The following is a 27,852-nucleotide window of genomic DNA, read 5'->3' on the forward strand; positions in this document are numbered from 1 at the left end:
CTTCTCCACATAACAAGGTTCATGAGGCAGTCAGGGCTGGATCCACCATTATGCTAAGCAAGGAGAAGGGGGTCTTCTTCGATGAAGTCTCCCTTTCTGTGTCAGAACTCCGAATGTGGCCAGCAGCACTCTTGGTCTGTGGACTGCTGCTCTCTGGTGGTGAGTCACTGGAGGCTGCAGAACTGAGGGAGAAGAGGCAGCTTTGTCCTCCCAGGGCTCTGCCTGGGACTTTTGCACACAGCAGGCTTTACCACAAGTTTACTGGGAGGCTTTACCGTGAGCTCGAAGTTGTCCCCCCCCAAATGACACAAATAGTGGATTATTTTCACCCTGGATATAAATCAGGCTGCACTCGAAGGCGCTGTGAAAAAACCCGAATTGTGTGTGAACTACTCCGCAGAAACTCGCAGGGACTTCAGCGTAAATCCGGCCGACTGGTGAATGCACCCACTCCATTCCGGAGGAGATGCGAGTTAAAGGGCTTCAAAAGCCGCCTGTGAAAAACTTCCTGGCTCCACTAACTCCACCAGGCAGCCTGTTGGCTCCTCCTGACGTGGGCACTTTCCAGCCTAGCTGCTCAACAGCAGCAAAATGCCTTCGTTCAGGCAAGTCGCACTGAAAACATAAACAGCAGGGGGAGCTGTCTCGCAGCAACTAACAACCCCCCAAAACAGCAACTTATTCACATCGCATATACGGCATCCTAGTTCTATATCACAGCAATTAAATTCGAAACAAGGCATTGGAAATGTGAACAGCACCCTGCTGTCTGCATAGGGACTGCAGTGTCAAAACGCAGGAAGTGTGGAAGCACACTTCCGAGATACATCCTGACCCCGCTGCAGGGTCTAATCTGGAAAGCACCCAGGCCCGACTCTTGGTCTGGGCACCCATCAGACTCTAGCCTGTCCCTGGTTCCCTGGCTGTGTTCTAGAGGTTTGTGCTGGCCCAAGGTGGCATTTGTCTCCTCTGCCTTGCTGCCGCCTGAGTACTTGCTCTCCCCTCCATCCTTGATTCAGACGACAGGCAACGCTCAGTCCCTGGCTTGGTTGGCTCCAGACAGGCCTTTCTGGGGCTCCTCCGTCCTGGTGCTCCACCCCATTCAGCCCCAATCCAGCTGGGACTGGCACTTTAGCTCCTTCAGGCTCAGCTGCCTACAGCCAAGCACTGATGACCGGTGAGGCTCCCCATAATCAGGAATGGGTCCTTCCTGCCTCTGGAACAGGGCGACACAACTTTGCACACACACACCCAGCTGTTTTTGGACTAAAAGCCCCACCACCACCACCACCCCAGCCACAGTGGCCAACAGTCAGGGATTATGGGAATGGCCGTCCAATGTTGGCGGGAAGGCTGAGAGAGAAGTGACTGGCCCAGAGTCACCCAGCAAGTCTCATGGCTGAATGGGGATTTGAACTTGGGTCTCCCCAGTCCTAGTCCAGCACTCTAACCACTACACCGCGCTGGCTTCTTTGATTGTCTATACTGCTCTTCCAAAATGGCTCAGGGCAGTTTACATTAAAACAAAACTAAAACTGAACTAAAATCAATTAACTATTAAAATACAAAACTGTGAAAACATAAAACCATTATTAAAACAATTAAAACAGTATTTAAAACCCTGGAAAACCAGGCCATGGCAGGAGAACATCCCTTGCCCAAAGTGGTGGGGAAAACTAGAACATTGACAGCAGCCGTGTCAGAAATCAGAAGAGAAAAATCATTCCTAGGAACAAAACTGGCAAATGGAGGGAGAAGCAAGCAAGGGAGAGACAGCTTGTACTTAGATGGGGATGCATATACAAGCCGTCTCCTTCTTGCAGGGGGATTTGGGCAGAGGAGAAAGCCTGGTTACAGAAGAGTGGAAGAATCCGCCATACTTCAGGGGTTCCCAGACTTGGATCCCCAGATGTTGTTGACTACAATTCCTATCACTCCCCTCCAGCCACAGTGGCCAATGGCCAAAAGAGGTGCCATCCAATATATGGGGACCCAGGTTTGAGAATGCCTACCAGCAAATGTGCCGTTAGGAGGCTTGACACACAGGGCTTCTACCCCGAATCTACTTCAGAGGAGAGTGTGTGCACTCGCACACCAGCCAAACTTACCCCGAAGTACCTTCGAGATCCTTGGACACACTCCACACACAAATCAGGCTTTGTGATGCGAATTCTAGCTTACCTCAACGTATTTCCGGATTTTTAAGATGCTGGTTTTAAGCTACTTTTTCTGAAAATGCCAGAGCAAATAGGGAGAGGCACTGACATAGAATCATTAGCATGAGAAGAGGGATGTTCTCTTTAGAAATGGAAATATCGGTCTTTAGGAAGCTCCCCCCACCCCCATTGGCTAGAACGAAAGCACGGACGTATGCCATGTGAACCTGTTTCAAAACAAAATGCGAGAGCAGAAGGGAGGGGCTGCTTCCCTCAATGCTGCTAGTGTAGTTCAAAGTGGCTTTGCTCAACATTTACCCCGAAGCATGAAGCCAGGTGCGAATAACTCCCAGGTGGTGAAACAGAGAAGGATTCCCAGGCAAATTGCTCTCCAAGGTTAGACCTCTATTCGACAATGCAAGATCAGACCAAAGGCTCAATTGGTCCAGCATCCCGCTTCCCACAGTGGCCAATCAGGTGCCTTCAGGAAACCCACACACAGCGCCTGAAGCACAGCCCTCTTCTGCTGAGGCATGAGTAGTCCATCCTCCTCTGTGAATTCATCTGATTAAGGAGGGGACATGTTTAGAATCAGTCAATGCCAACGGAATTACAGAGGGTTCCCCACCTCATGGTGGCATTTCCCGGTAAAGTCATCATAGTGCTCAACCCTCTCCAAATTCACCTACAACCCTTGATGGCTTCTCAGCTTGGGTCCCCCCAGATGTTGCTGGATGACAGCTCCCAGCACCCAGGAAGTTGTAGTCCAACCACATCTGGGGACCCAAGTTTGAGAAGTCCAAACTTATGGGATTCTCCTTGCCGAATGACGACTCCCAGAGAGGCCTTGGAGTGGAGCTGCTGCTGCTGCAAACCCACATTGAAGCCTGGGCTGCTGCTGGGGCTGTTCTCAGAGCGTGTCCTTAAGATTATACAGGGGGGAAACTTGGCTGCTGCTCAAGGTGAATAAGAATATACAAAAATAATTTTTTTAAAAAACCACACGACTCAATTTTATATATTAACTTGTTTAAAACTTAGTCCAAATGTCAAAAAGAAGGAAAGGACAAAATGTAGCATAAAGAAGGAAAATCCAGAGGCGGCGGCGGCTGGCGGGGAGGGAAAAGTATAATAGCGTCTTTGTGCCGAAGTTCTTTGGTTCCCATTAGCTCCTTGAAAAGCCAAGAGATTATGAAATCCAATGTCTTAAGAAAGCCAGCATATTAGTTAAGAAAATAAATGTGGGAAGGGGGTAGGGGGGGGGGTGAGGACTGGGCAGGGGCGCGGGCAGGCGGGGGGAGCCTGACAACAGCCACTCTCCCAGCCAGTCTCCCTAGTCGAGTCTTGATTCCAGCCGCATGCATGGCCACCAGCACAAAGTCGGGGCAGGAGGCCGTGACGCCCTCGGATGAGATCGCCTGAACTGGGCTAGATGTCAGGGGACTCTGGGGCTTCCGCCAGGAGCCGCGCATGGGCTGAGGTGGGGATTTCGCCTACTACGGCCATGCAGGCTCAGGCCTCGGAGCCCTAGTCTTCAGGCATCGACGGGAATACGGAGGCAAAACAGGGGCCCTGAGCTTGGTGGCCAGGGTGAAGCCTCTGCACTAGCCCGACCAGGCAGGAAGAGGAGGGGCTTGGGCTCCTGCTGGGTGGCCAACGGCATCTTCTCCCTGCTGCATTTCAGCCTGTTCAGCACTGGACAGATGGGGAAACAGCTCTGGAAGGGAGCATGGCCCCCAACTGAACCCGACAGGAAACCTCTTCCCCGGAGAGCTCAGCTCTCTCTTTCAGAATTCGCACAAGGATGTGCAACCAGGCTGTCCTCAAGGGAGCTTTGCTTCAGAGTGGAGTGGAGAAGCTGACGGCCAGGCCCAGGGGTGGAGGAGGTGGCTCAGCTCTGCCCCTGGGTGGTTCTCCTCGGAGACCCTCCTTGGCTTCCTAATACGCAGGGAGTCGGGGCAGGGAGAGGACACCCACGGGGCACCTACCAGGGCACCTTCCAAGGCAAACACAGCTGCTGCCCCCATCTGCTCCAGGGGCTCCATCCGACGTCTCCAGCGGCGGCGGCGGAAGGAGTCTGTCTTGCGGTATTTCAGGTGGAACTTCCAGCCAAACAGGGAGGCATATTCCCAGCCCTCCCCTTCCAACTCCTCCTGTTTGTGCTGCAGGGAAGAGAGATGTGGTTAAAGTGTCAGCTGCACCCCACAGTGAGGGGGGGGGCATTTTAAAAAGATCAAGAAAAAACACCCCCAGAGGCAATAATTAACCCATAACGGAGCCGTTCCTTCAAACCCCCCAGTGGAGGAGATTATATAACTTCCCCAAGTTGTTGCTCTAATTTTTTGAACTATCCTTACAGTTAGGAAGTTCGGGTTTTTTTTAATGTTTAAGTTCAGTTTTAGTTGAGATTCTTCAGGTTTAAGCTTCAGTCTACCTTGCTGAAGGATAAATTATTGGTGCTGGTGCTGAGTGCTGATACTGAAACATATTTAGGAACACAGGAACATAGGAAGCTGCCATTTCCTGAGTCAGACCATTGGTCCATCTAGCTCAGAATTGTCTACACAGACTAGCAGCGGCTTCTCCAAGGTTGCAGGCAGGAATCTTTCTCAGCCCTATCTTGGAGATGCCGCCAGGGAGGGAACTTGCAACCTTCTGCTCTTCCCAGAGTAGTTCCATCCCTTACGGTGCTCACACATTTAGTCTCCCATTCATAGGCAACCAGGTTGGACCCTGCTTAGCAAAGGGGACAAGTCATCTTGTGGTAGCAAGCATTTAAAGTAGGTCTTCAGCTGCTTTAAGTCTTGATATATTTTAATGCAATTAGTTTGCCAAATCCAGTATCAGACCTTTTTAATTATGGTCTAAAAACTCACATATTTATTTATTTATTTAATATTTATGCCCCGCCCCTCCAGTGCAATACTGCTCTGGGTGGCTTACAACAATAACATTAACAATAACAATAACATAACAATAACATTATAAAATCCATTACCCCACCCCCCCAACCCAGGAAATTCACTTGAGGATTTCCCCCATAATATGTTTTCAATCTAGGCTCCCTTTTTGGTGAGTATGACTAACTAGTCTTCCCCTGCCTTCCTTCTGGCATCCTTTTAAATGCCCAACAACTGAAAACATGAGCCCTCTTGGCACACAATAAATTGGGAAGTTCTCCAGAGCAAGCCCCAAGGAAAGGAATGGGGCTCACACAGGATAACTTTTGAGTGGGTTGCATCCATGATCAGGTTTTCCTTATTATTTATTTATTGAATTTATATACCACCTAATATAGAAATCTCTAGGTGGTGTACAGAATTAAAACACATTACAAAATATAAAACATTTAAAATTCATAAAAAGATAAATATAATAAATAAAAACACATTAAAATAGCCTGGGGAAATAGGTACATCTTCAAGGCCCTCCAAAAACAAACAGAGAAGGAGATGCTCTTATTTCAGGAGGGAGCGCATTCCAGAGCCCTGGGGCAGCCACAGAGAAGGCCCAGTCCCGAGTTGGCGGCAACCGTAACCGGACCTCTCCAGATAATCTTAATAGGCGATAGGGTTCACGACAGAGAAGGCAAAATATCCTCACCAACTGGGCCAAAGGTTCCCCTGTGGAGTCTCACTTGGAAATCTCCACTTACCCACAGCCAAGCTGACGGTAATAGAGATGGCCCACCCAGAGGAAAAGTCTGGACTTCACTGCCCATTTGAGGCACAGGACAATACAAGCCCTTCTTGGGTCACTAGCCCAGTGATGACTCAGGGCACCTCCAACAGAGTTGCCCACAACACCTAGTATTTCCTTTGGCCATCTCTGGACACACCCGGGCCCATTTACCTCAGGAAGAGCTGAGGTCATCGTGCTGAGGGATTGGGAGTTGAGTCCACATCAGGGGTGTGATTTCCTAGGAACTACTTCTTTCAAGCCCCATTGGAAGGCCAGCAAGGGAAGAGAAACTTCTAGTGCAGAGGTCCTCAACCTTGGGGCTCCAGATGTTGTTTGAGGAAGGCCATGCTGGCTGGGAATGATGGGAGTTGCAGAACGAAACACCTGGGGACCCCCACTTGGATTGTTCCCAGCTCAGGTTCTCGTGGTAGCAAACATGAGTTGTCCCCTTTGCTAAGCAGGGTCCACCCTGGTTTGCATTTGAATGGGAGACTACATGTGTGAGCACTGGAAGCTATTCCCCTCAGGGGATGGGGCTGTTCTGGGAAGAGTATCTGCCTGCTTGCATGCAGAAGATTCCAAGTTCCCTCCCTGGCAGCATCTCCAAGATAGGGCTGAGAGAGACTCTGGCCTGCAACCTTGGAGAATATACTGCCAGTCTATGTAGACACTACTGGGCTAGATGGTCTGGCTCGGTAGAAGTCAGCTTCCTATGTCCCCAAATGGTGGTCAGAGAGCTCGCAGGAAACTGGATTTCTTCTTACCAAGGCCTCTGTGTCTAATCCTAAGTTCTTGGTTTTGTGGCTTGTCTTTGATCACTGCAGTACTTGCAATTTTTTCTTTTCTTTTCTTTTCTTTTGATCATGGTCTACCTCCAGGGAGATCAGGGTGGCATACACAGAGTGTGCCTACAGGGCTTGCTCCTCCTTTTCTGTGTTATCTTCACAACAGCCCTGCAAGTTCATTTAGTCTGGCTAAAGGTCATCCAGCGAGCTTAATGGCTGAGTGGAGAACTGATATTTCAAAAAAGAATCCCAAACAATATCTGTTGTATTGATGGAACACATTTAGGTCCTTTTAATTCTTGTGAGTGGAGAACAATATAATCGTTCCCATCAAATCCATCAAAACCCACCATTGCTTTAATATGACATTATGCTTAGTGACCTGGAGTGACAGCCTGATAAACTGTGTTGTTTTTGTTGTTGTTGTTGTTTTAAAGCAAGTTCCTAGAATCCTAGCCCTGTGGCTGAGATCTCAGAAACTGAAAAAGAGGAGGGGAAGGAGAACCCCAACAAGAGGTCCGGTCCACCGCAGCCTCACCTCCACCTTTCCCGTGAATGCCGCGTGGAGAATAAAACATACCCAATAAATATTAATATGCAAAGCACCTTAATCAGCTTGCACAAGTCTCAGACCTTCAGCTTTTCCTGGGGCAGAATGTTTCTCCCCCCTCGGAACATACACAGCCTCGGGTGTGGGTCTGACCCCGACTGAGGCTTTCCAGCTGACATGACATTCATTCCGATACGGGGCAGGCCTTCTAGCCCAGAAAGGCTTCCCGGGCCAGGCCAGATACAAGCCGCATTGGCTGCTCGTGTTCAAGCGTGACGGGGCCTCGTCTGAATGTCTGACAGAGCGTGAGTGCTGCAAGTGAGCAGGGCTGGGAGAAGAGTGCTCTGGCCACGCACCCGGGAGGATTCTGTCCCCCTCCACTGATACCAAAATGATGCCCCACCTGCCTTTCTCAGGACAGGCCTCGTGAAGGAGCAAAGAGGGCTGTTGCCATGAAGTCTCATTTTCTCAGGATGGGCCCTTGGGGGACACCATGCTTCCTAACACCAGGTAAGTAGGGACTGGCGAGGCGACACAGCCAGGGGTGCTTTTTTCATGAAGCGAGGTGTGGCGGTCGCCTCAGGCTGAAGGTTATTGGGGTGCCCCCCCACCAATGCCATTGGAGCAGCAATCTGAGACCAGACCCTAGCCAGCTTTGCCAGGAATGCCTGGACCCGAGAGAAGGCTGCCCTCCTCCCCTCACATGCCTTGCAAAGCTTGCAAAAAGCACAAGGAGAGGAGAGGAGGCTAACCCAAACTTACTTACTTCTGCACCCCACACCCCATGCCACTTACAAAACTTGCCAAGTCCACATTGGAAGGGGGCCGGCCCGCACCAGGGCCGTGTGGCAAGGCGGTTCACCTCGGGAGCCACCATACCTTGTGCCACCCCTATATTCAGGGGCTGGGGAATGGCACTCTGTGTGTCCTCAGAGGCAACCTGCTCCACAGCCAGCTGACCTGAGTCCCAGCATTCTACAAAACAGGGAAGTGTCTGGGACGAAGCTTGGCTGAGCTTTGGTGAGGCTTGGAGGAGGTTCTGTCAGCTCGGGAGGCCGCCCGCGGTCAGAAAACAGGCCAACCGGGGGTGGGGTGGGGTGGGGGGACGTGGATTCCGGCATGGTGGATCTCCACCTGGGCACGCCTGACTGTGCTTCAGCGCCACCACTGTCTGCAAGGGCTTAAAGGTTGAAGAGCAGCAGAGACGCTTCTGTGAAGTTCCTCCCTTGTGAACAGCATTTCTTGTCCAAGGGAGACACCTAGAGCAGAGCAGAGTCAAGGCTGGGCTGGCAGAACGGGGCCGTCTGGCTCAGGCAAGGGGGCCTCCTACTTTTGTACTAACTGCTAGACCCAAGTGCGCCAGTTGCATGCAGTTCCCTGGATGCTTTTCCTGGGGCTTCCCCCTGCCTCAGGCAGGGTGCTTCCCAGCTGGCAGGAAGGGTCCCGGAGGCAGGGGGCTGGGTCCTCCTCTGTCCTGAGCTGCCGGCTCTCCTCCTTCCTGCTAGGGGACGAAGCACGGGGGAGGGGGGGCAACTTTTAGCACAGGAATTTGGTTGCCTGGATGTAGGATGCCTACAGCCCCACAAACAGGCTTTTAAAGCACTACAAAAATGCACACGGCCCGCTGGACAGGAAACCAGGCTGGGAAAGGGGGAAACGAGCACGTGTGACTTCAAGCAATGATCCCCTTTCCTCCGTGCCCCTGGAAAACCCTCTCCTGGAGACAGGCTGTGTCAGGCAGACAAGACTGGGATGGGGGAGAGGCCAAGGTCAGGCCCTGGGACTGGGGAGGAGGCAGATCATTGGCCAGGCTGGTGCAGCAGCAAGACAAAGCGAGGACAGATCCAGCCAAAGAGCCTCGACAAAACACACTGGAATCTTGAGGCAGAAGGCAAGAGGGAAGGAATCAGATCTGCACAGGGCTGCTTCTCTGGCACTGGTGCACACACAAACACACACACACACATCCCACCACGAACCTTTTTCAGAGCCTCCATCTGAGTGAGGTCCCTTCTGCGAAGTCTCACCCACCGCCTGCGCCGGTTGGTGTGGTACATCTTCTCCGCCGGCACCCAGGCCTTGGGCTTGTGGTCTGGTGGGATGGTGATGCCATATTCCCAGCCTGGGAGCAGGAGAGAAGTCAAAAAGCAGGTGGACGGGCTTACAGGCACCAGCAAAGGTGTGCAATGATGCATTTCCTTCCTTGGGTCTCTTGGTGTCATTTGTTAGGTTGGGCCATTTGTTTAGTTATGCTCTGAATAGTCTTACCCTTGTTTCATTTCTCCCCATTTGTCTTAGTGTTTGGGCCCCCCCACATGTTCTTAAAACTATTTTCCACCACCATCTTTAGTGATGGCCAGAACAGCTCTTTGCTCAGCAGCCTCTCAGTAAGGTAAAGGTAAAGTTGTGCCCTTGAGTCTGTGTCGACTCCTGGCGACCACAGAGCCCTGTGGTTTTCTTTTGGTAGGATACAGGAGGGGTTCACCATTGCCATCTCCCATGCAGTATGAGATGATGCCTTTCAGCACCTTCCTGTATCGCTTCTGCCCAATATAGGTGTTTCCCATAGTCTGGAAAACATACCAGCGGGGATTCAAACCAGCAAGTGTGTACACAAGCTGGCTGCCTCCTGACTCAGACCAAGTACAGTATATGGGTCTGTTTGGTATCCTGCCTCCATCTCATCGATTTCTATATGCCCATTCACACATTATGTTCAACGGGTGTACAGTGTACATAGGTACAAATCTGCACACAAGTACACTCATTCACACATTATGTTGAAAGCAGGTACAGAAGTACATTTCCTATCTGTACTATGCATTTGAAGGAGGAGAGCTGGTCTTGTGGTAGCAACCATGACTTGTCCTCTTAGCTAAGCAGGGTCCACCCTGGTTGCATATGAAGGGGAGACTGGAAGAGTGAGCCCTGGAAGAGATTCCCCTCAGGGGATGATGGAGCCGCTCTGGGAAGAGCATCTAGGTTCCCAGTTCCCTCCCTGGCTTCTCCAAGAGAGGGCTGAGAGAGACTCCCGCCTGCAACCTTGGGGAAGCCGCTGCCAGTCTGGGTAGACAATACTGAGCTAGATGGACCAAGGGTCTGACTCAGTATATGGCAGCTTCCTATGTACCCTATGTAAAGGCCTGTATCCTTTAAAATGTCATTGTGTTAATGAGTTACTGTCATTCACACAAAGACACATGCAAGTGTACAGACATCTGTACACTCGTACAGCATAATGTCTGAATTGGGCTGTAGACTCTAGGGAATATCCCAAAATGAATGGCAGGAAATGCCCACTGAAATGCACCGGTCCCTTCCAAATGGCCACAGGGATGCACGGAATTTCCAAATGGTCAATGGCCATTTGGAAATTTCATGCATTCCATGGCCATTTGGAAAGGACCAGGGCATTTCAGTGGGGATTTCCTGCCATTCATTTTGGGATATTCCCTAAGGCGCATTCATACATTATGTTCAACATTTGTACAATGGGTGTACAGTGTACACAGGTATGGATCTGTACCCAGATCCATACACAGGTAGAGCCATCCACATGCTATGTTGAACGCAGGTACAAAAGTGCACTTCCTATCTGTACCATGCATTTGAAGGGCCTGTATCCAGGTTCACTCGGATAGTAGTGAAATCTGGATACCTGGATAGTAGTGAAATCTGTACGCAGTTACAGCATAATGTCTGAATTGGGCTGATATGTTTGCTGGAACACAAAGTGACACAACCGGCTCACCCAGCTGGCACCACATTCTTGCACTAAGGCAACATGTTTGCATAAGCACAGTGTTAGTCTGAATGTCAACTACATAAAGAAGCATTGGCAGATATACAACTGAACAGTCAGCTGGCCATCTTCAGAGCACATGCTCAAGGGGGAGGCCAAGCAATGGCCAACACACACTGGGAGGAGTCCACACTGCCCCAGAAGATCAGGAACTCAAGTTGTGCCTCCAGTATGACACACATCACATCCACATCACATCTCACAAAGGAGATTAGTCAGTGCCCTGAACCAGAGCCCTCCAGATCATGGGGAGAAATTTTCTCAGTTGGGGCAACTGAACAGGGTTGGGGCAAAAGAGAAATGCTGCTTTCTGCCAATGGAAGGCCTCGGGGCAGAGTAAAGGGGGCTTAAGGAAAACATGAAAGGAAGCCTGCAACTTAATTACCCGCCTCATCGACTGCTCTGTTGAAATCTCTGTCCCACTCCACATCTTCCCACTTCCATCCTGGAGGACACTCAATCTCATTCTTGGGCAGAACCTTCTCCCCATTCTGAAAGAGAAGCAGAGAATGCAATGACGTCCACTACTCCTCAAAAGGAACAGGGTGGGCGAGAGAGGGAGGGCATTGTCCACTTGTCAGGACCGCCCCCCCCCCGCCGCCACTCTGAGATCCTCTCAGAGTGGATCCTCTCAGAGTGACCAGCCAAGACCTCCGCCCCCCTGATTCACGAACCCTAGATCCAGTAGCTCCTAAACAGCCAGGGCCCATTGCCCCCTTGGAGGAGGCCACGAGCTCTGGGGATCCAGTGTCCCCAGTGAGGCTCCTGTCCTGCCCCTAGAACCCCTTCCCTCACCCCAGGACTCCTGGAGCAGAGGCAACACCACGCCAAGGCTGAATGCCAACACCAGAGGCGAGGGGCCTGCCTGGGGCTGCTCAGAAAGAGGGGTAGGCCAGCCCAGACGCCAGTTCTGAATGAGGGCCAACCTGAGCTCCAGGAGGGAAGGGCTCTGGGTTCCTATAGAATCCCTCAATTTGCAGCCAGCTCCTTCTTGGAGCTCTTCCCTTCAGCTGCTGCCTCATTAAACCCAGGTACGGCCATCATAAATATGGACGAGGGGGTGTGGGCCCACCATCATGGCCCGCCATCACAGATATGGCGTTCACCTCTTCAGACAAAGGCCACTCTAGCCGTGAGCAGGGCACTGACAGGAATGAATGACAGGGCTGGGGTGGGACGTCCAGCCCCATTTTAGACACTGTATGCACATAGCATCTGAAGACGGCTATTGTTGCTGTGGAAACCAATCAAGAAGAGCTTCCTCACCACGTCTGTGTAGGCCTCGGGCATGTGGATCCACTGGCCACCAGGAAGCCGCACTTCATTCTCAAAGACCTCCTCCACAAAGCTCAGGTGACCGGCGTCCACATCATACAGGAGCCTGTGGAGAGTTGGGTTGTAATGGAAACAAAGCGAAAGCTGAGAGCGCCCCCATATGCTCCTTTCCAAAGGAAGCCATTCTCTCTTCCTGGAGCATCTTCAGACAGACAGCTTTACTGTGAGGCTTTACTGCAGGTTTGCCCCCCATAAGACGATGCAATCAGTGGATTTTTTTTACCCCAGACATAAATTGGGCTAGGCTCTAACACGCAATAGCTCTCAGGGACTTGGGGGTAAATCTGGCTATGTGAATGCCCATCTCCATTCCGGAGGAGATGCAAACCCAAAGTCCTGTGTGGAAAAGTTCCTGGAGCTCTCAGCAATCCAGAGCCAAGACTTCATTACCCCACCCACTTGTAACCAAAAGGCAGCTTCACCCAGTATCCACAGATACCAGCTTCACCCAATATCCACTCGCGGTTGGCATGTTAAGTTTCTTCCCATGACGGCCCACAAACCCAGCATCCCTGGCTTTGTGGACTTTCATGGGAGGAAACTTAACACGCCAACCATGAGTTCCTTCCAGAAATCTGGTGGCCAGAAATGGGTGCTTCCTATATTCATCTGCAGGGGAATCCATTTCCTTTACCCACATGAGTGCATACCCAGGACAGATCAAAATTGCTCATATGAACCAAAAACATATCCTATGAACTCTTGGATAAGGTTCTCCAAAGTTCTTGGAAAGATTTCCTCTCTCTCTCTTTCTCTACACAGCCGGCTTGTAAATGACCTCACTTCTTTCTGTGCCTTGTCATGATTAATGTACTCTTTGCAGATCTCTCAAGATGAAAGTTAGTACTTGCAGTACTGGCCCCTGCAATGAAGTCCCTCGCATGTGTTTGGATGAATGTGACTCAATGCCTCTCATCCCAACTCTTATCACCTTGCTGCTCTCCCCTCCCACTGCCAAAGCCCCCATGACCTGATTTTTTTCTGCTTTCAATGGCTGGCATCTAAGCCATGTCATGCTAGCACAAAACACAAGCACTTCATTAGTCAGTCAGGATATCAGCTAATGAGGCTATTTACACATGCCCCCTAACCCAGGCTAGAGAAGCCCAGCCTGGGTTAGGCTGCGCCTGAGAACCACCAGGATCGGGCCCAATCCCAGTGGGGCAACGTCGCCTAGCTCCGCTTTTAAACCCAGCTCTTAGCCAGGGTTAAGGGCTCGAGCGAGCCCTTAACCTGGGCTACAGGTTGTGTGTTCACGGGGGGCTAGATTCAGCCCCAGCAGACACAGAGATGGGTGCCTAGATCACCTGTCTTCTGGGGGAATCCCCCAATGCATCGCACATGTCACACAGTGCCTTGTGGGATATCCAGAGACACGTTGTCCCAGCCTCTGGAGGAGCTCTGTGCTGCGGCACGTCGCTCATATCGTCTGGGAGCACAATCTGCATTCCCAGCAGCATTACAGAGTCGTCTGAGGGGAAGGTGAGTTCCACCAACCTTCCTCCTGCCCCCCGCCCGCCCGTCCCCCTGTGTGAACGATCAGAATGTGTTTTAACTGGATGCTGCCGAGTGCCTCTTCACTCTTCCCCAGCAACAGATGTCTCTTTCCTTCTCTCTGTCACCCACAGTCCTGCATATCCCCAACCAGGGTGGCTGCAGCCTTGTAAGAGCTCAGCACAGCCCAAGAAGATGGTGCCCACGGAGGCAACAGAAGGAGAACGGAAGTCTCACAAGGCAACGCAGCCAGGCACTCACGTCTTCTCAGGGCTGACAAACCATTCCGTAGCCCAGGCCCAGCCAGTGGAGGGTTTGAAGCTGTCCTTGGGCAGTTTGATCTTGCCGTTGACATCCGAGTACTTGGGGTAGGTCAGGCCAGTCGTGCCCCAGTTGCCAACCAGCGCCAGCTTGGTCTGATTTTCATACTGCGGCACAAAAGAGAGAGGCTCACCTGGGGATGCAGTGGCAGGGAGGAGGCATCGCCCCCACAGGAGGGTACCTCAACCACAGAAACCAATTTACTTATGTATATATTTGAAACGGGCAGGATCCAGACCAAGTTAGTCTTGACTACGTCCCATTGAAGTTAACAGAAGTTAGTTGTCTCGTTTATTTCAAGGCTGCTTAGACGCGACCATGTAAGATGGATCCTGCCCAATATCTGTACACCACCTTTCAGCAAAAGAAGTCATCCAAGCGATTCACATAGCAAAAGAAATGAGAAGGTGGTTTTCTGTCCCCAAAGCGCTCCCAGTTCAGCAAGGAAGGCAGCCGCTGTGCTGGGATAAAGAGGGAGGGCTGCTGTCCAAGGCATCGCCCCGCTCACTGGGCACAGTGGCATCTCTTGGACTTGGTGGTATACGTTTATTTTATTCTATTCTTACATTTTTATCCTGGGACCCCAGGGCATTGTGCAGAATCAAAGAAGACCCCAATACCCCAAAAATATATTAAAAGAAACCCAAGGACAATCACGAAGAAGAAACTGCAGCCAAACCAACTGGCCATAAAATAAAATCTGCTAGTGTGCAGATGCATCGTTCAAAACGCTTCGGTGCTCTGTAATTTATGTGGGCATCCCTTTTCTCCCAGCACTGCCAGGAGGGCACAAGGTGAACTAACATCCCTTCGAAATCTTAAGGTCTAGACACAGAATTTTCTATTTCAATTAAAGAGCTAAGACATTTAAGACTCCGTTTACAAACAAATAACATACATGTGAAAGTAAGATAAGTATCAAGAATAAAAAGAATTATTTAGTGATCAAATAAGCATTCATTTCAGTCCTGGTTTGTTTTGCTTGCTTTCGCTTTACCATTCAAATTCCCTTGTTTTCACACCCATTTAATATAATTCAAATAAAGGTAGCATTATAGGCCCATCCACATATTACTTTCAACACTCATACAACAAGTGGACAGTGTAGACAGATAACAGATCTGTACACAGGCACTGTCATTCACATGTTATGTGGACGCATGTTATGAGGAAGCAGGTACAGTAGTACATTTCCTTTCTGTGTGCCATGCATTTGAAGGGCCTGTAACCCAGGTTCACTTTGAATACACATAAAGTCATAAACACATGTACGAGTGTAGAGACATCTGTACACTCATACAGCATAACATCTGAATCGGGCTTGAGTTGCATATAGATATACACCCATTTTTTAGTGTGTCAGACTACTTTGCTTTGCCTCCTGCTGGGGTTGGGTTGTGTGTGTGTGTGTGTGTGTGTGTGTGTGTGTGTGTGTGTATATATATTCCCCACTGCCCCAATATCTGGAATCCAACCTAAACCGACCGAATACTTTGAAGTGGAAATCCCATCCCATCCCAAGTACCGTTTGGCTCACCGTTTCAGCATAGACGGAAAGCCTCCCCTCCGCTGACTTGTTGAACTCTTCCTTATCCACAGCGAGCCCAAGCCACAGTCGGACCCGGATCTGGGCCGGGATCCGTGGCCCCATCACCTCTTCTTGAGGACGCTAAGACAACATAGGAGGAAACCCAATGAATTTTGAAGCCAAGCCCAGCAGCCCTGCAGAGAAGTTCTTGCTGAAGAGGAAGGCAGCAACAGAATCCAAGCCCTCAGCCATTCTTACCTCGCATTATCCTCACAACAGCCCTATGAAGGAGGGCAGACCGAAAGAGAGAGAGTGGCCTCTCAGACAGGAACAGGGTCTAGAACTGTAGTTTTTTCTGGGACTGCAGCCATTGCAGCAGCCTTGGAAAAGACTATAATTCTCAAGAAAACCTGCACCTTTCCTAGCACTGTAGAGGAATTTAAAAACCCTCTTCCAGGAGTCCTTTTAAAGCTCAAGCAACCACTGTAGCCCCTCACCGCTGAGGGAGAAGATAAAGTGCCCCAGCTGGTCTCCTGCTGCCTGCCCAGTCTAGTGTGTTCATGGAGTGGAGGGGAGTGGCTGAATTGGAAGCAAACTTTTCGAAAGGGGCTGAAATAAAGAAGGAACTTCCTCCAAAGTGCCAGATTAAAGTGGAGGTCTGAGATGCCCTCTGAATGAAATTGGCACCATTTCTCGCAGCCCTAAAAACTGGTCCCTGTACGTTTCCCCCTCTGTGGCTAATAGCAGCGTGGGTTCGGTGTTGTTTTTTTAACAATATAAATCTAATCCACATTTTCCAGAAAAATTGCTGACAATACCTACTTTCAAGAAGATGGTTTGGAGTTGCCCACAATTCTTGCCACAACAATGGGCTCCGTTCTTGGAGAACAGGACCTCGCGCGCTGGTATCCGGCTGTACGCCACACGCCTTTCTCCACGCAACATCCAGATCACAATGTCTGGCAGGCTGTTCTGGGGCTAGAAAATAGGGTTGCAAGTGAGGAGGGCAGGGAGTACAGACAAGAAAGAAGGTGAGGCAGGGTGGAGTGTAGGGAGGGAAGCAGGACGGAGGAAGTCAGAGACAGAAGTAACGACTGCCTAGGAAAGAGACACTCCGCTCACCAAGGTGTTAAGCTGTTCACCAGTGTTCCCTCTAAGGCTTGCACATGCGCATTTATTTTTTATTTTTAAATTTTATTTAACATATTTTTATACCACCCAAAACTCACGTCTCTGGGAGGTTTACAACAAGCAAACAAAGTCAAAATATTAGTTAAAACAAATGACAACAGAAAACTTAAAACAGTAGTTAAAACAAAATAAATGATATCGCAAAAGTTAAAACATTACAACAATTTACATTATAAAAGAACATTTTAAAAAGATGTTAAACTGTTTAAAAAATATTTAATTAAAAGCCTGGGTGAACAGATGCGTCTTTAAAGATTTTTTAAAAGTTGTCAGAGAGATGGTTTTTATGTCTGCTCAATCAATTGTAGATCTGCTCAGGTTGAATCAGGAAGGCCCCACTCTGAATGCAGGTGCACACAAGCTGCCTTGACACTGTCATCCAGAACAAAACTCATTCTGCACACAGATGAAAAAAATTAGAGAGAACACTGGTGTTCACCTAAGGTTTTGAAGCATGCTCCTACCCATATATGAATGAAAGAAACCCATCTATATTGCAAGCGCACTCAGACAAACAAGAATGCTTGCAGCCTCTTGTCAAGGGTACAGTGGGTGATGAACCTGGGTTTAATGCCACGCAATGCATGCAATGGCCCCACTGTGTCTAGTTTAATAGGCTTTCTGTGTCTTTGCAGCTGCACAAGCAATGCTTTTGAGGTGCAGCAATGAAACTGCTGGAAACATCGCTCCAGGAGCATCCACTCTACACTAGGGATGTGCATGAGCCCATTCTGCGCCTCCTCTGGGAAGTGCCAAACTGGCTCAAGTGCTGGTGTTCAGACCGGCTAGGTAGGGCAGGGAGTGGTTCCCTTAAAAAGCAGGTAAGGAGCTCCTTACCTGCTCGCCACTACGCTTCTGGTCTCCCAAAGGCCACGCATGGCTGCAGCACTGTTGCCTACAACCTTTGCATGGCGTTGGCATGCACATGGCCAGCGCGCATGAGGCCCTTATACAAAATTATGGTGTGGCTATATTTGCAGTACTGTGTACAGTTCTGGTCACCGTATCTTAAGAAGGACATGGTAGAACTGGAGTGGATTTTGTCACCCACTCCCCCAGTTTGGAGAGATCCTTCTGGAGCTCCTCACAATCTGTTATTGATTTCACTACCCTAAATAGCTTAATGTCATCTGCAAATTTGGCCACTTTGCTGCTTACCCCAACTTCTAGATCATCACTGTCCCAATACGGATCCCCGGGGGACCCCACTTCTTTCTTCCCTCCATTGTGAAAACTCTCCATTTATCCCTACCTTCTGGTTCCTATCCTTCAACCAGTTACCGATCCACACGTGAACCTGTCCCCTTATTCCATGACTGCTAAGTTTACTCAAGAGCCTTTGGTGGGGAACTTTGTCAAAAGCTTTTTGCAAGTCCAAGTATACTATGTCAACTGGATCCCCTTGATCCACTTGCCTGTTGACACTCTCCGTCAACAGGCACGCCAGACTGCATGTGCCAAACTGCTTCTCTCCAGCCTCCACTCTGGGTCTGGGTTGGCACGGGGGGGGGGAGAGTATGCAGCAGCTAGGAGCCACCCGGGCAATCCAAAGTCATCCATTTATCTAAGCACCTTCTCGCCATCCGTGCTGACCAAAGAATCCTTCTTGTTATCAATACAGACAACCCCCCCAAAGGGGGAGGGGGCTTCCACTAATGCACCCCCCCCAGGTCAGTACCCTGCTGCACCCTGGGTGGCCAGGTCTACCTGTAGCCCATAAGGCCTGGCAGAGGGGCAGTGTAGGGGGCAGGGACCAGAGGAGCTGCAGCCCCACTCCCCGATCCGCGCAATGGCAGGCATGTGGCTCATTCTTTGTGTGGACTGTGGAGCGCCTGCTTTCTCTCTCCTCCCCCTCGAGGAGTGCAGCCCACAAATTCCTTCACACACCAACCTGCAGCTTTGGGATAGAAGAACCTTTGGTCCCCCAGAGTCAGGGAAGAAAGGGCCTCCAGGCTCCTCCACCCGGCTGCTGAGCTCTTTGCTTGCCAGGCCGGCCTCTGCTCTGCTTGCCCAAATGTTCTACTCCAGAGCTACAGGTTGGCCAGGCTTAAATCCGAGTCAGCTTCTGAAACGGCCTTTTTGCAGAGTACGTCGGTGGCTTCTCATCTGGGCTGCTGGCACCCACGAGGACTCTCTCCTGGCCAAAGAGCAAACATTGACTCTCGCTCTGACAGGACATCAGACCAACGGCTTTGCTTTGGTGCCAGGAGAAAGGAATCCCTACGGCCGGCACTCTGGGCTTATTTATTTGGTGGGTTCTGAAGAACGGGTTTTCATGCTAACCTGCAGTCTGACAACTCCCTGGGCAGCTCCCAGCAATCATAAAACAAACATCTGGATACAAACCACGGCACCAGCAACACAGATTAAAATGGCAACTGAGCAAAGGACACACAGGACCCTTCTAACTGAGCAAAGAGGCACCTTTAAAAGTGGCGATTCTCTTTCTTGAGCAGGGGGAGAGCAACCGGCCCTATCCATCCCCAGCAGAGCATCCCTCCAGTGCCTGTTGCTGGTGTCTATCATGTGTTTCTTTTTTAGATTGTGAGCCCTTTGGGGGACATAAGAGAGGTCCTGCTGGATCAGGCCCAAGGCCTATCTAGTCTAGCCTCCTGTTTCACACAATGGCCTTCCAGATGCCTCTGGGAAGTCCCCAGGCAAGAGCTGAGGGACATGCCCTCTCTCCTATGTCACTTCCTTGCAACTGGTATTCAGAAGCATCTTGCCTCTGAGGCTGGAGGTGGCCTATAGCCCTCACACTAGTAGCCCTTGATAGACCTCTCCTCCATGAAGTGATCCAAACCCCTCTTAAAGCCATCCAGGGTTGTTGGCTGTCACCACATCTTGTGGCAGAGAATTCCACAAGTTGATTATGTGTTGTGTGAAAAAGTACTGATCATCTTGGTTGCCCTCTTCTGCACCTTTTATGATAGATAGATAGATAGATAGATAGATAGATAGATAGATAGATAGATAGATAGATAGATAGATACACACACACACACACACACACACACACACACACACACAACTTTGGAAACGTTTGTTGAAAAGCGGCATATAAATATTTGTCATATTCATATTTGTATTTGTCAGAAAATATCTGGAGATATTGTAATATCTGGAGATACTGAATCTCCAGATTTCTAAGATCTGGAGGTGGGGGAATTTGAGATAATTCCCTTGTCATGGACAGATCATCATCTGGTAGGGTTTAATTTGATTGCTTCGTTTACCCTCAGCAAGGATGGTGGAACAATTAGAATGGTCTGCCCCCGAAGGCTTATGGATCCACTCGGTTTCCAGACAGCCCTTGGGGAGTTTCCAGAGCTGACGACTCTATCAAGGCCCTGGTGAATCTCTGGAACGGGGAGGTGGTCCAGCTGTTGACATGGTTGCTCCTAAACGCCCTCTCCAGCTTGGTGGAGCCTGTTCTGCTCCTTGGTTTTCCTCGGAGTTTAGGGCAATGAAACAACTCAGGCAACGGCTGGAATGACGCTGGAGGAAGAGTCATGATGAATCTGACCGAACACGGGCTAGAGCCCACTTTAGGGACTACTCCGTGGCTGTGGGGGTGGCGGAGAAATGCTTTTTCTCCACCTCCATTGCATCTGCTCAGTGCAGACCAAAGGAGCTGTTCCGTGCAGCAAAGGAATTGCTCCACACATCCCCCCACCCAGGTAATGGGGGAGGAACCATCTACAGCCCGTTGTGATCAGTTTACATGTCACTTTGCAGATAAAGTCACTCGCACCCTTGCTGATTTGGACTCCAGAGTGTTGGCAGTTCCAGCAGACATGCCTCAGGTACCATCAGGTCCTATGGTGTTGGATTCGTTTCAGTTAGTACAGCCTGAAGATGTGGACAAGATCCTGGGCAGTGTGCGGGCGACATCGTGTGCTCTTGACCCTTGCCCTTCATGGCTAATAAAAGCTGCCAGGGAGGGTACTGGCAGATGGTTGGAGGTGATTATTAATGCTTCATTAAGGGAGGACAGGATGCCATCATGCCTCAAGGGGTGGTGGTAATACCACTATTAAAAAAGCCCTCCCTTGATCCCTCCAACCTGGACAACTATAGACCTGCCCCTAACCTTCCCTTTTTGGGCAAGGTGATAGCACATGTGGTGGCATCCCAGCTGCAGAGGAAAGATAAGGATTATCCAGCACCTTGAATTGGACCCAGAAACAAATTGACAGCCAGTGCAGCTCTTTCAAAATGGACATCCTTTTCAATCTGGTTTCTGTCCTGGATATGGGACTGAGACTGCCTTGCTCACTCTAGTGGATGACCTATGCTGGGAACTTGACAGGGGGTGTGCGTCCCTGTTGGTTCTGCTGAACCTCTCGGCGGCGTTCGATACCATCGGCCATGGTATCCTTCTGGGCCGCCTCTCGAGTATGGGAATCGGAGGTACTGCGTTGCAGTGGTTTCGGTCCTTTCTTGAGGGGAGGGTCCAGAAGGTGGTGCTGGGGAACTACTGCTCGGCTCCATGGCCATTGGCCTGTGGGGTCCCACAGGGTTCGGTCTTGTCCCCCATGCTGTTTAACATCTACATGAAGCCGCTGGGAGAGGTCATCCGGGGATTTGGACTGAGTTGTCAGCAATATGCAGATGACACTCAGCTCTATCTCTCCTTGTCAACTGATCCTAGGGAGGCGGTGGATGTCCTGAATCGGGGGCTGGAGGCCGTGATGGGTTGGATGTGGGCTAATAAACTGAGATTGAATCTGGACAAGATGGAGGTACTGTTGGTCAGTAGAAGAGCCAATCAGGATGAGGAGATTTTACCGGTTCCGGATGGGGTTGCACTCCTCTTGAAGGAGCAAGTACGCAGCTTGGGGGTACTACTGGACCCGGCTCTGCTTTTGGAAGCTCAGGTGGAGGCGGTGGCCAGGGTTCACGGCTTCAGCTAGTGCGCCAGCTGCGTCCCTTTCTTGAGAAGGCAGATTTGGCCACAATTACCCACACCTTAGTCAAGTCACGGCTGGATTACTGTAACACACTCTACATGGGGCTGCCCTTGAACAATATTCGGAAACTGCAGCTAGTGCAAAACGCGGCAGCTAGGATTTTAGCCGGAGCTGCCCGTTGGGAGCACATCACACCCATTTTGAAAGAGCTGCACTGGCTACCAGTTTGTTTCTGGGTCCAATTTAAGGTGCTGGTTTTTGACCTTTAAAGCCCTTAATGGTTTGGGCCCAGGATACCTGAGGGACCGCCTGCTCCCAAGGGTTGCTGCCCGCTTGACGAGGTCTTCTGAGGGGGCTCTGCTCTGGGTGCCGACAATGAGGGAGTCTCGGTCGCCATGCATGCAGTACAGGGCCTTCTCTGTGGCTGCCCCCAGACTCTGGAATGCTTTCCCAGTGGCCATCCACTCCTCAGTCTCCATCACAGTTTTTAGACTGTGTAAAATCTTGGCTTTTTACTCAGGCTTTTATATGATTGTTTCTATTGCTGCTGTTTTGTATCTTTTATGGTTATATTGTGCTGTCTTTTTAATCTTTTAATTAGATCTATATTTTTTATATTTTAATTGTGGAATTTTTGTAGTCCTATTTTAAGTTTTATGTGAACCACCTTGAGATTGTTTTAATGAAAGGTGGTATAGAAATGTAACAATAAATAAATTTAACAATTTATTTCTTTACATCTATATCCTGCTCTTACTCTAAGGAGCCCAGAGTGGTGTACACGGTTATGTTTATCCTCACAACAACCCTGTGAGGTAGGTTAGGCTGAGAGATACATGACTGGCCCAGAATCACCCAGTGAGTTTCATGGCTGAATGGGGATTTGAATTCGGGTCTTCCTGGTCCCAGTCCACTATGTCATAAACAGGAAGATATAAATCTAGCTGAGTCAGTAAAAAATGAGTCAGCAGCATCAAGCCAGGTGAGAGGACCTGCTGGAAGGCCAAGGCAAATTTAAGCATCTTCGCCAGTGCTAAAAAGATGATTACTTACTACTACTTATATACTGCTTTTCAACAGTAGTGGCTCATCCTAACAATCCAGTGGGAGGGCACCAAAGGAGGCACAGTTGCCTCTCCTTCCTGGAGTGCCGTCTGCTCCTCTCTCTCCCATCCAACCCCACCTAGAGTCACACTGCCTGCAGGCTGGGCATTCATCAGGTAGAGCTGCAGGCAGCACAGCTCTCATTAACCCTGGGATGGGGAAGGAGAAAGAGGAGAAAATGGAGTTCCAGGAAAGAGGGGCAGCTGCGCATCCTTTGGAGCCCTCCATAAGAACATAAGAACAGCCCTGCTGGATCAGGCCCAAGAAGGCCCATCTAGTCCAGCATCCTGTCTCACACAGTGGCCCACCAGATGCCGCTGGAAGCTACAGGCAGGAGTTGACGGCATGCCCTCTCTCCTGCCGTTACTTCCCTGCAACTGGTACTCAGAGGCATCCTGCCTTTGAGGCTGGAGGTGGCCCACAGCCCTCCGACTGGTAGCCATTGATAGACCTCTCCGCCATAAAGTTATCCAACCCCCTTTTAAAGCCATCCAGGCTGTTGGCTGTCACCACATCCTGTGGCACAGAGTTCCACAAGTGGATCATGTGTTGTGTGAAAAAGTACTTCCATTTGTTGCAGGGGCGAAACAAGGCTGGAGTGGGCCCAGAGACAAAATTTTAAAATGGGCCCCTTGCTGATACACACACACTTCACAATATATAGTCATGTGACTTGCCTCTGGGGGGCCCCTCAAGGCGTGGGGGCCCCCAGGCAGCCGCCTCCCCTTGAAGCCCCAGGTGTTGTAGCCTTGCCTCATAAGAAAGGTGTTCTAGGCCCCTGCTCATCTTGGTTGCCCTCTTCTGTACCTTTTCTAGTTCTACAATGTCCTTTTTTAGATGTGGAGACCAGAATTGTACGCAGTACTCCAGGTGTGGTCGCACCATAGTTTTGTATAAGGGCATTATAATGTTAGCCGTTTTATTTTCAATCCTCACCCATTAGAATGAGACACTTCTGCTTTTCAGTACAAAAGTGGTTTACGGAGGAGGAGGAGGAGGAGGAGGAGGAGGAGGAAGATTCCTGTCCACAAAAGGGTAGAAACCAGCGAGAGCTGCTGGAGGGGTGATGTGGTGGGACTGAATGTGTGGGCCAGTTGCTCTCTCCCCGATAAATATAAAGAGAAGTACCACTATGAAAGGTGCCTCTTTGCCCAAGGAGCCTGGGCTGCTCAACTTTGGGCCCCCCAGCTGTTTTTGGACTACAATTCCCATAACCCCCAGCCCCAGTGGCCAATAGCCAGAGATTATGGGAGTTGTAGGCCAACATCTGCAGGATTGTCGAAGTTGAGCCGGCCTAGGGAAAGAGACAGCAGGGCCAGCACCAGGCAAGCGTCCCTGCGGAGAGTGTTCCACAGGTGGGCTGCCGCCACAGTGAGGGCTCTCTCCCTAGTCATGAGCGGGGAGATCATTGGGGCTGGGGCTGGGGGTGCTGCCCAACAGGCCCACAAGGTGGCATGGAAGATGCAAGATTTAGCCCCAAAGCCCTGTCCTTGGATCTGTGCCTCAGGTTCTTCCTGCCCCTTTTAGTGTGTGGGATGAGCAAATAAGCTGCTGGATCCAAGGACATCTCCCACAGCCGATTTCCGGCCAGCATTTTGGGAATCCTCAACCAAAGTTTGCTAAAACTGGAAGGGATTTGGCGAGGCAGGAGGCAGTGGTCTACCCTCCCCTGCGAGGGCCGGCCAGCCTCTCTGCCTTACCTCTTCCGCCATGGCTTTGAGCCGAGAGAGCCAATCTTCCGCCTGATCCAGGACCACCTGCAGCTTGGAGTCTTCGTGCCGGAGTTTCGAGGCTGTCTGGACGATCTGGGCGAGGTTGGTGGTGCGGAAGCGGTACAAGTAGTGGTCCAGATGGGTGCTGGCCGGCTTCTGGGTGACATCAACCAATGGCTGGCTGCGGAGAGAAGTAGCAGAAGGAAACCAGAGCATCAGCCGGCTGCAGCCGCAGCGGCTCGTCCAATATGAAGGAGGAGGGACCAAGGCGAGATGGAGCAGCAGACGGCTCTTTAAGACCCCTTTAACTCTGGGGTTCTCAAACATGGGTCCCCAGATATTGCTGGACTCCTGCTAAGTGGGCAAAGCAGCACCTTTTTAATGTGATGATTCTCTTTATTGAGCAGGGGGAAAGCAACTGGCCCTCTCCAGCCCCAGCACAACATCCCTCCAGTGGCTGTTGCTGGGGGTCTATCTTAGGTTTCTTTTTAGATTGTGAGCCCTTTTGGGGGACAGGGATCCCTCTTGCTTACTTATTTATTTATTATTTCTCTATGTAAACCGCTTTGGAAAATATTTTGTTGAAAAGCAGTCTATAGATATTTGTTAGTGTTACTCTTATCATCCCAAGCCACAACGCCCTGAGGATGATCAGAGTTGTTGTCCAGCAACGTCTGAGGAGCCAAGCTTGAGAACTCTGCTTTCACTTTTCCTTGTGTGCCATGGCTGCAGGGGCGGAGCCACCATTGTGTGAACGGGTTCAAAGAACCCGGGCCGCCACGCTCCAGGGGCTGCGTCCCGCAGCCCAGACATGCCCTCTGCATCTGATGTCAGACACAGGGGACGTGGGAATGGGGTAAGCGGGCCACAGCAGTGGGCTGAGCCTGGGATACCACTGGCCTCCCTCTGCGCCTGCATGGCTGCTACTACAACGGCAGATGCTCTCCCCCTGCTCAATATAAGAGCATCACCTAACTCTTTGCTTCGTTAGAGGGGGATAACTGCTAACAGGTAGCAGGGCTCAGCTTGCAAACCCCCCCCCCCTTCAAAGCTGCTAGGGGTGCCAAGACCAGACTCCCTCCCAGAGAAAAGAGCAGCTTCAGCAGAGGAGATTTTTGCTGCAAGCATGGCACAAACAGACCAACGCCCCTTCTCTTCATAGCACAGTCTTCATCCAGATTGGGGCCATGAAACTGCTTTTTTAAAAAGGGAACAGCAACAAAGACATATTGCTTCCATCAGGTCTGGTCTGGCCCTCAGTTTTCCAATGGCAGCAGGAGGGGCCAAGAGGCCTGCCTGAAATGAGCTTGCGTTCAAAGTCACGCCCCAGAATCCTCAGCAATGTGCAGGGGTTCTGTGGAGGGTTAGGCTCTCTGAACGTCGGAACACCACACGGTCCTGCTTTGCCACACCACCTACCGGGTTGAAAGTGAACTTCTCCTCCAACTGCTCACCAAAGGTGAGTCCAACACTCTGAATTTCAGAATGCATAAATTTCAGTGTCAACACCTGAATGTGAGGGTACCTTTATGTGCACCAGAATATAAATATGGTTTATTGAGGCAATCATGTTAAGGATCAACTTGCCAGATGCAATACTGGACTTGCAGCGGAGTGCGCTTTTTCCTAAGCTTTTGGAACCCGAGAGCATCACTCACTTCGACTCTCATACACAACCCAGGGTGCTCCTTTGTGCTGAGATGCACCCCTCCCTCCACACCCTATGCCTTTAACACCCCAGTCTGATTCTCGGGAGCATGAAGGCAGCAGCTGCAAAGGTGCTTTATTCCTGAGGAGTTGGCAGCACAGAGCTGCTAGTAGAAGTATTTGCTTCACAAGCTTGAGGTGCTCACATTTCCATAATCAGAAGAGCTGGAGATCTAGGTCTATCAAGTAGTCATCCCCTTTGACCAGAAAGTATATCCCAAATCTATGGCTATTCAGTGTGTGATAAAAGCACTCTGTGCATGCCCAGAGACACTCCTGCCTCCCATATACTGAGTCTGCCTACCCATTGTGATCTCCTGGGATGGACCTGATTTGCATTCTCCCACCTTCTGAGGAAAAACTGGCAGGTATGTGTGTGTCGGGGTTTTCTCAGTGGTGGCCCCTGAGTGCCAGAACTGGCTCCCTCCCTGTTTAGCTTTGAAAGGCTGATAAAAGCTGCTTTACACCGCTGCGCTTTGAATGCTGAGTGAATTCTCCCCCTGGACCGTTCTATCGTTCTGCCTCTGTGTTTTTATTGCACGTTTCTGTTTTAAATGGTGTGTTTCAAGTGGTTAGTATGGTTTCTAACTTTATTGTGAGCTGTTTTGTGGGGAAGGGCCTCTGGCCAAAAACCAGCACAGAATATAACAGACCGACAGCTGTCCTAGGACTCAATGCTTGGCAATCAAAACGAGTTGCAGACCCAAACCCTGGTGAGCTCAGCTCAGAAACCGATGGAGAAAGATGCGCATGGCAAGGCCTCTGGCATGTGGTCTCAGCTCCCATGAAAAGCAGCTGGATCTAGCCCACTGATATTGCTGCACTCATCAGATGCGCTACTAGCTGAATCAGTTAAGCCAGGGGTTCTCATCTTTGGGCCCCCAGGTATTGATGGACTACAACTACCATCGTCCCCAGCCACAATGGTCTTTGGCCCTTGGGAGTTGTAGTCCAACAACATTTAGGAGCCCAAGGCTGAGAAGCCCGGAGTTAAGCAAACTGAAGCCTAAATCCACATAGCTATATTGTTCATACTCCTTCGATGTTACTTTGCCTCTCCCTTCGGCTCCTCCATTGTATGCCCCACTGTCTCAGTTTAGACTGTAAGCGCCTCAGAGGCAGGGACCTCCTTTCGTTTACAGTGTTTCTGTCTGTAAAATATCAATGGTACTATACAGAACCATCAACACTAGGAATGCTGCCTTAAAGTGATGATTAAGTCAGACGAATCTCTCTAAACTAAAGCAACTATGAAAGCATCCCCCGATTAACTGGGCAACACATTTAAAGGAAAGGTTAATTATTTCTAATAGAAAAATGAGTGGTGGCAGGGCCGGACTTATTTATTTATTTATTTATTACATTTATAAACCGCCCCATCCAGAGACTCTGGGCGTTGTACAACAATTTTTTTTAAAAAGACATAAAACCCACAAGTAAAACAATGCTAAAAGAAATATAAAAACAATTCAAAAATGATTAAAAATATTTAAAACCAACTTAGGGGACACACCTGCCTTTACTCACAGACAGGAAGGAAGGAAGGAAGGCCACTGCCTGAGGCAGCACCTGA

At 50.2% G+C, this 27,852-nt stretch overlaps 1 protein-coding gene across 9 annotated transcripts in view; it reads right to left on the reverse strand.

Moving 5' to 3' along the window:
• DYSF (dysferlin) overlaps window positions 1–27,852 on the reverse strand; it is a 220,962-nt gene that overhangs the window by 109,228 nt on the left and 83,882 nt on the right. For all 9 annotated transcript variants that reach the window (XM_053256343.1, XM_053256337.1, XM_053256342.1 and 6 more), the window contains 8 exons: window positions 24,561–24,753; window positions 16,475–16,630; window positions 15,662–15,793; window positions 14,065–14,231; window positions 12,241–12,355; window positions 11,360–11,465; window positions 9,152–9,294; window positions 4,145–4,318 (listed from right to left, as the gene is read on the reverse strand). In XM_053256343.1, coding sequence (XP_053112318.1) covers window positions 4,145–4,318; window positions 9,152–9,294; window positions 11,360–11,465; window positions 12,241–12,355; window positions 14,065–14,231; window positions 15,662–15,793; window positions 16,475–16,630; window positions 24,561–24,753 — 1,186 coding nt within the window. The remainder of the gene's footprint in view (window positions 1–4,144; window positions 4,319–9,151; window positions 9,295–11,359; window positions 11,466–12,240; window positions 12,356–14,064; window positions 14,232–15,661; window positions 15,794–16,474; window positions 16,631–24,560; window positions 24,754–27,852) is intronic.

This window comes from Hemicordylus capensis, chromosome 5 (genome assembly GCF_027244095.1).
Source record: "Hemicordylus capensis ecotype Gifberg chromosome 5, rHemCap1.1.pri, whole genome shotgun sequence".
In the NCBI taxonomy this organism is placed as follows: Eukaryota; Metazoa; Chordata; class Lepidosauria; order Squamata; family Cordylidae; genus Hemicordylus; species Hemicordylus capensis.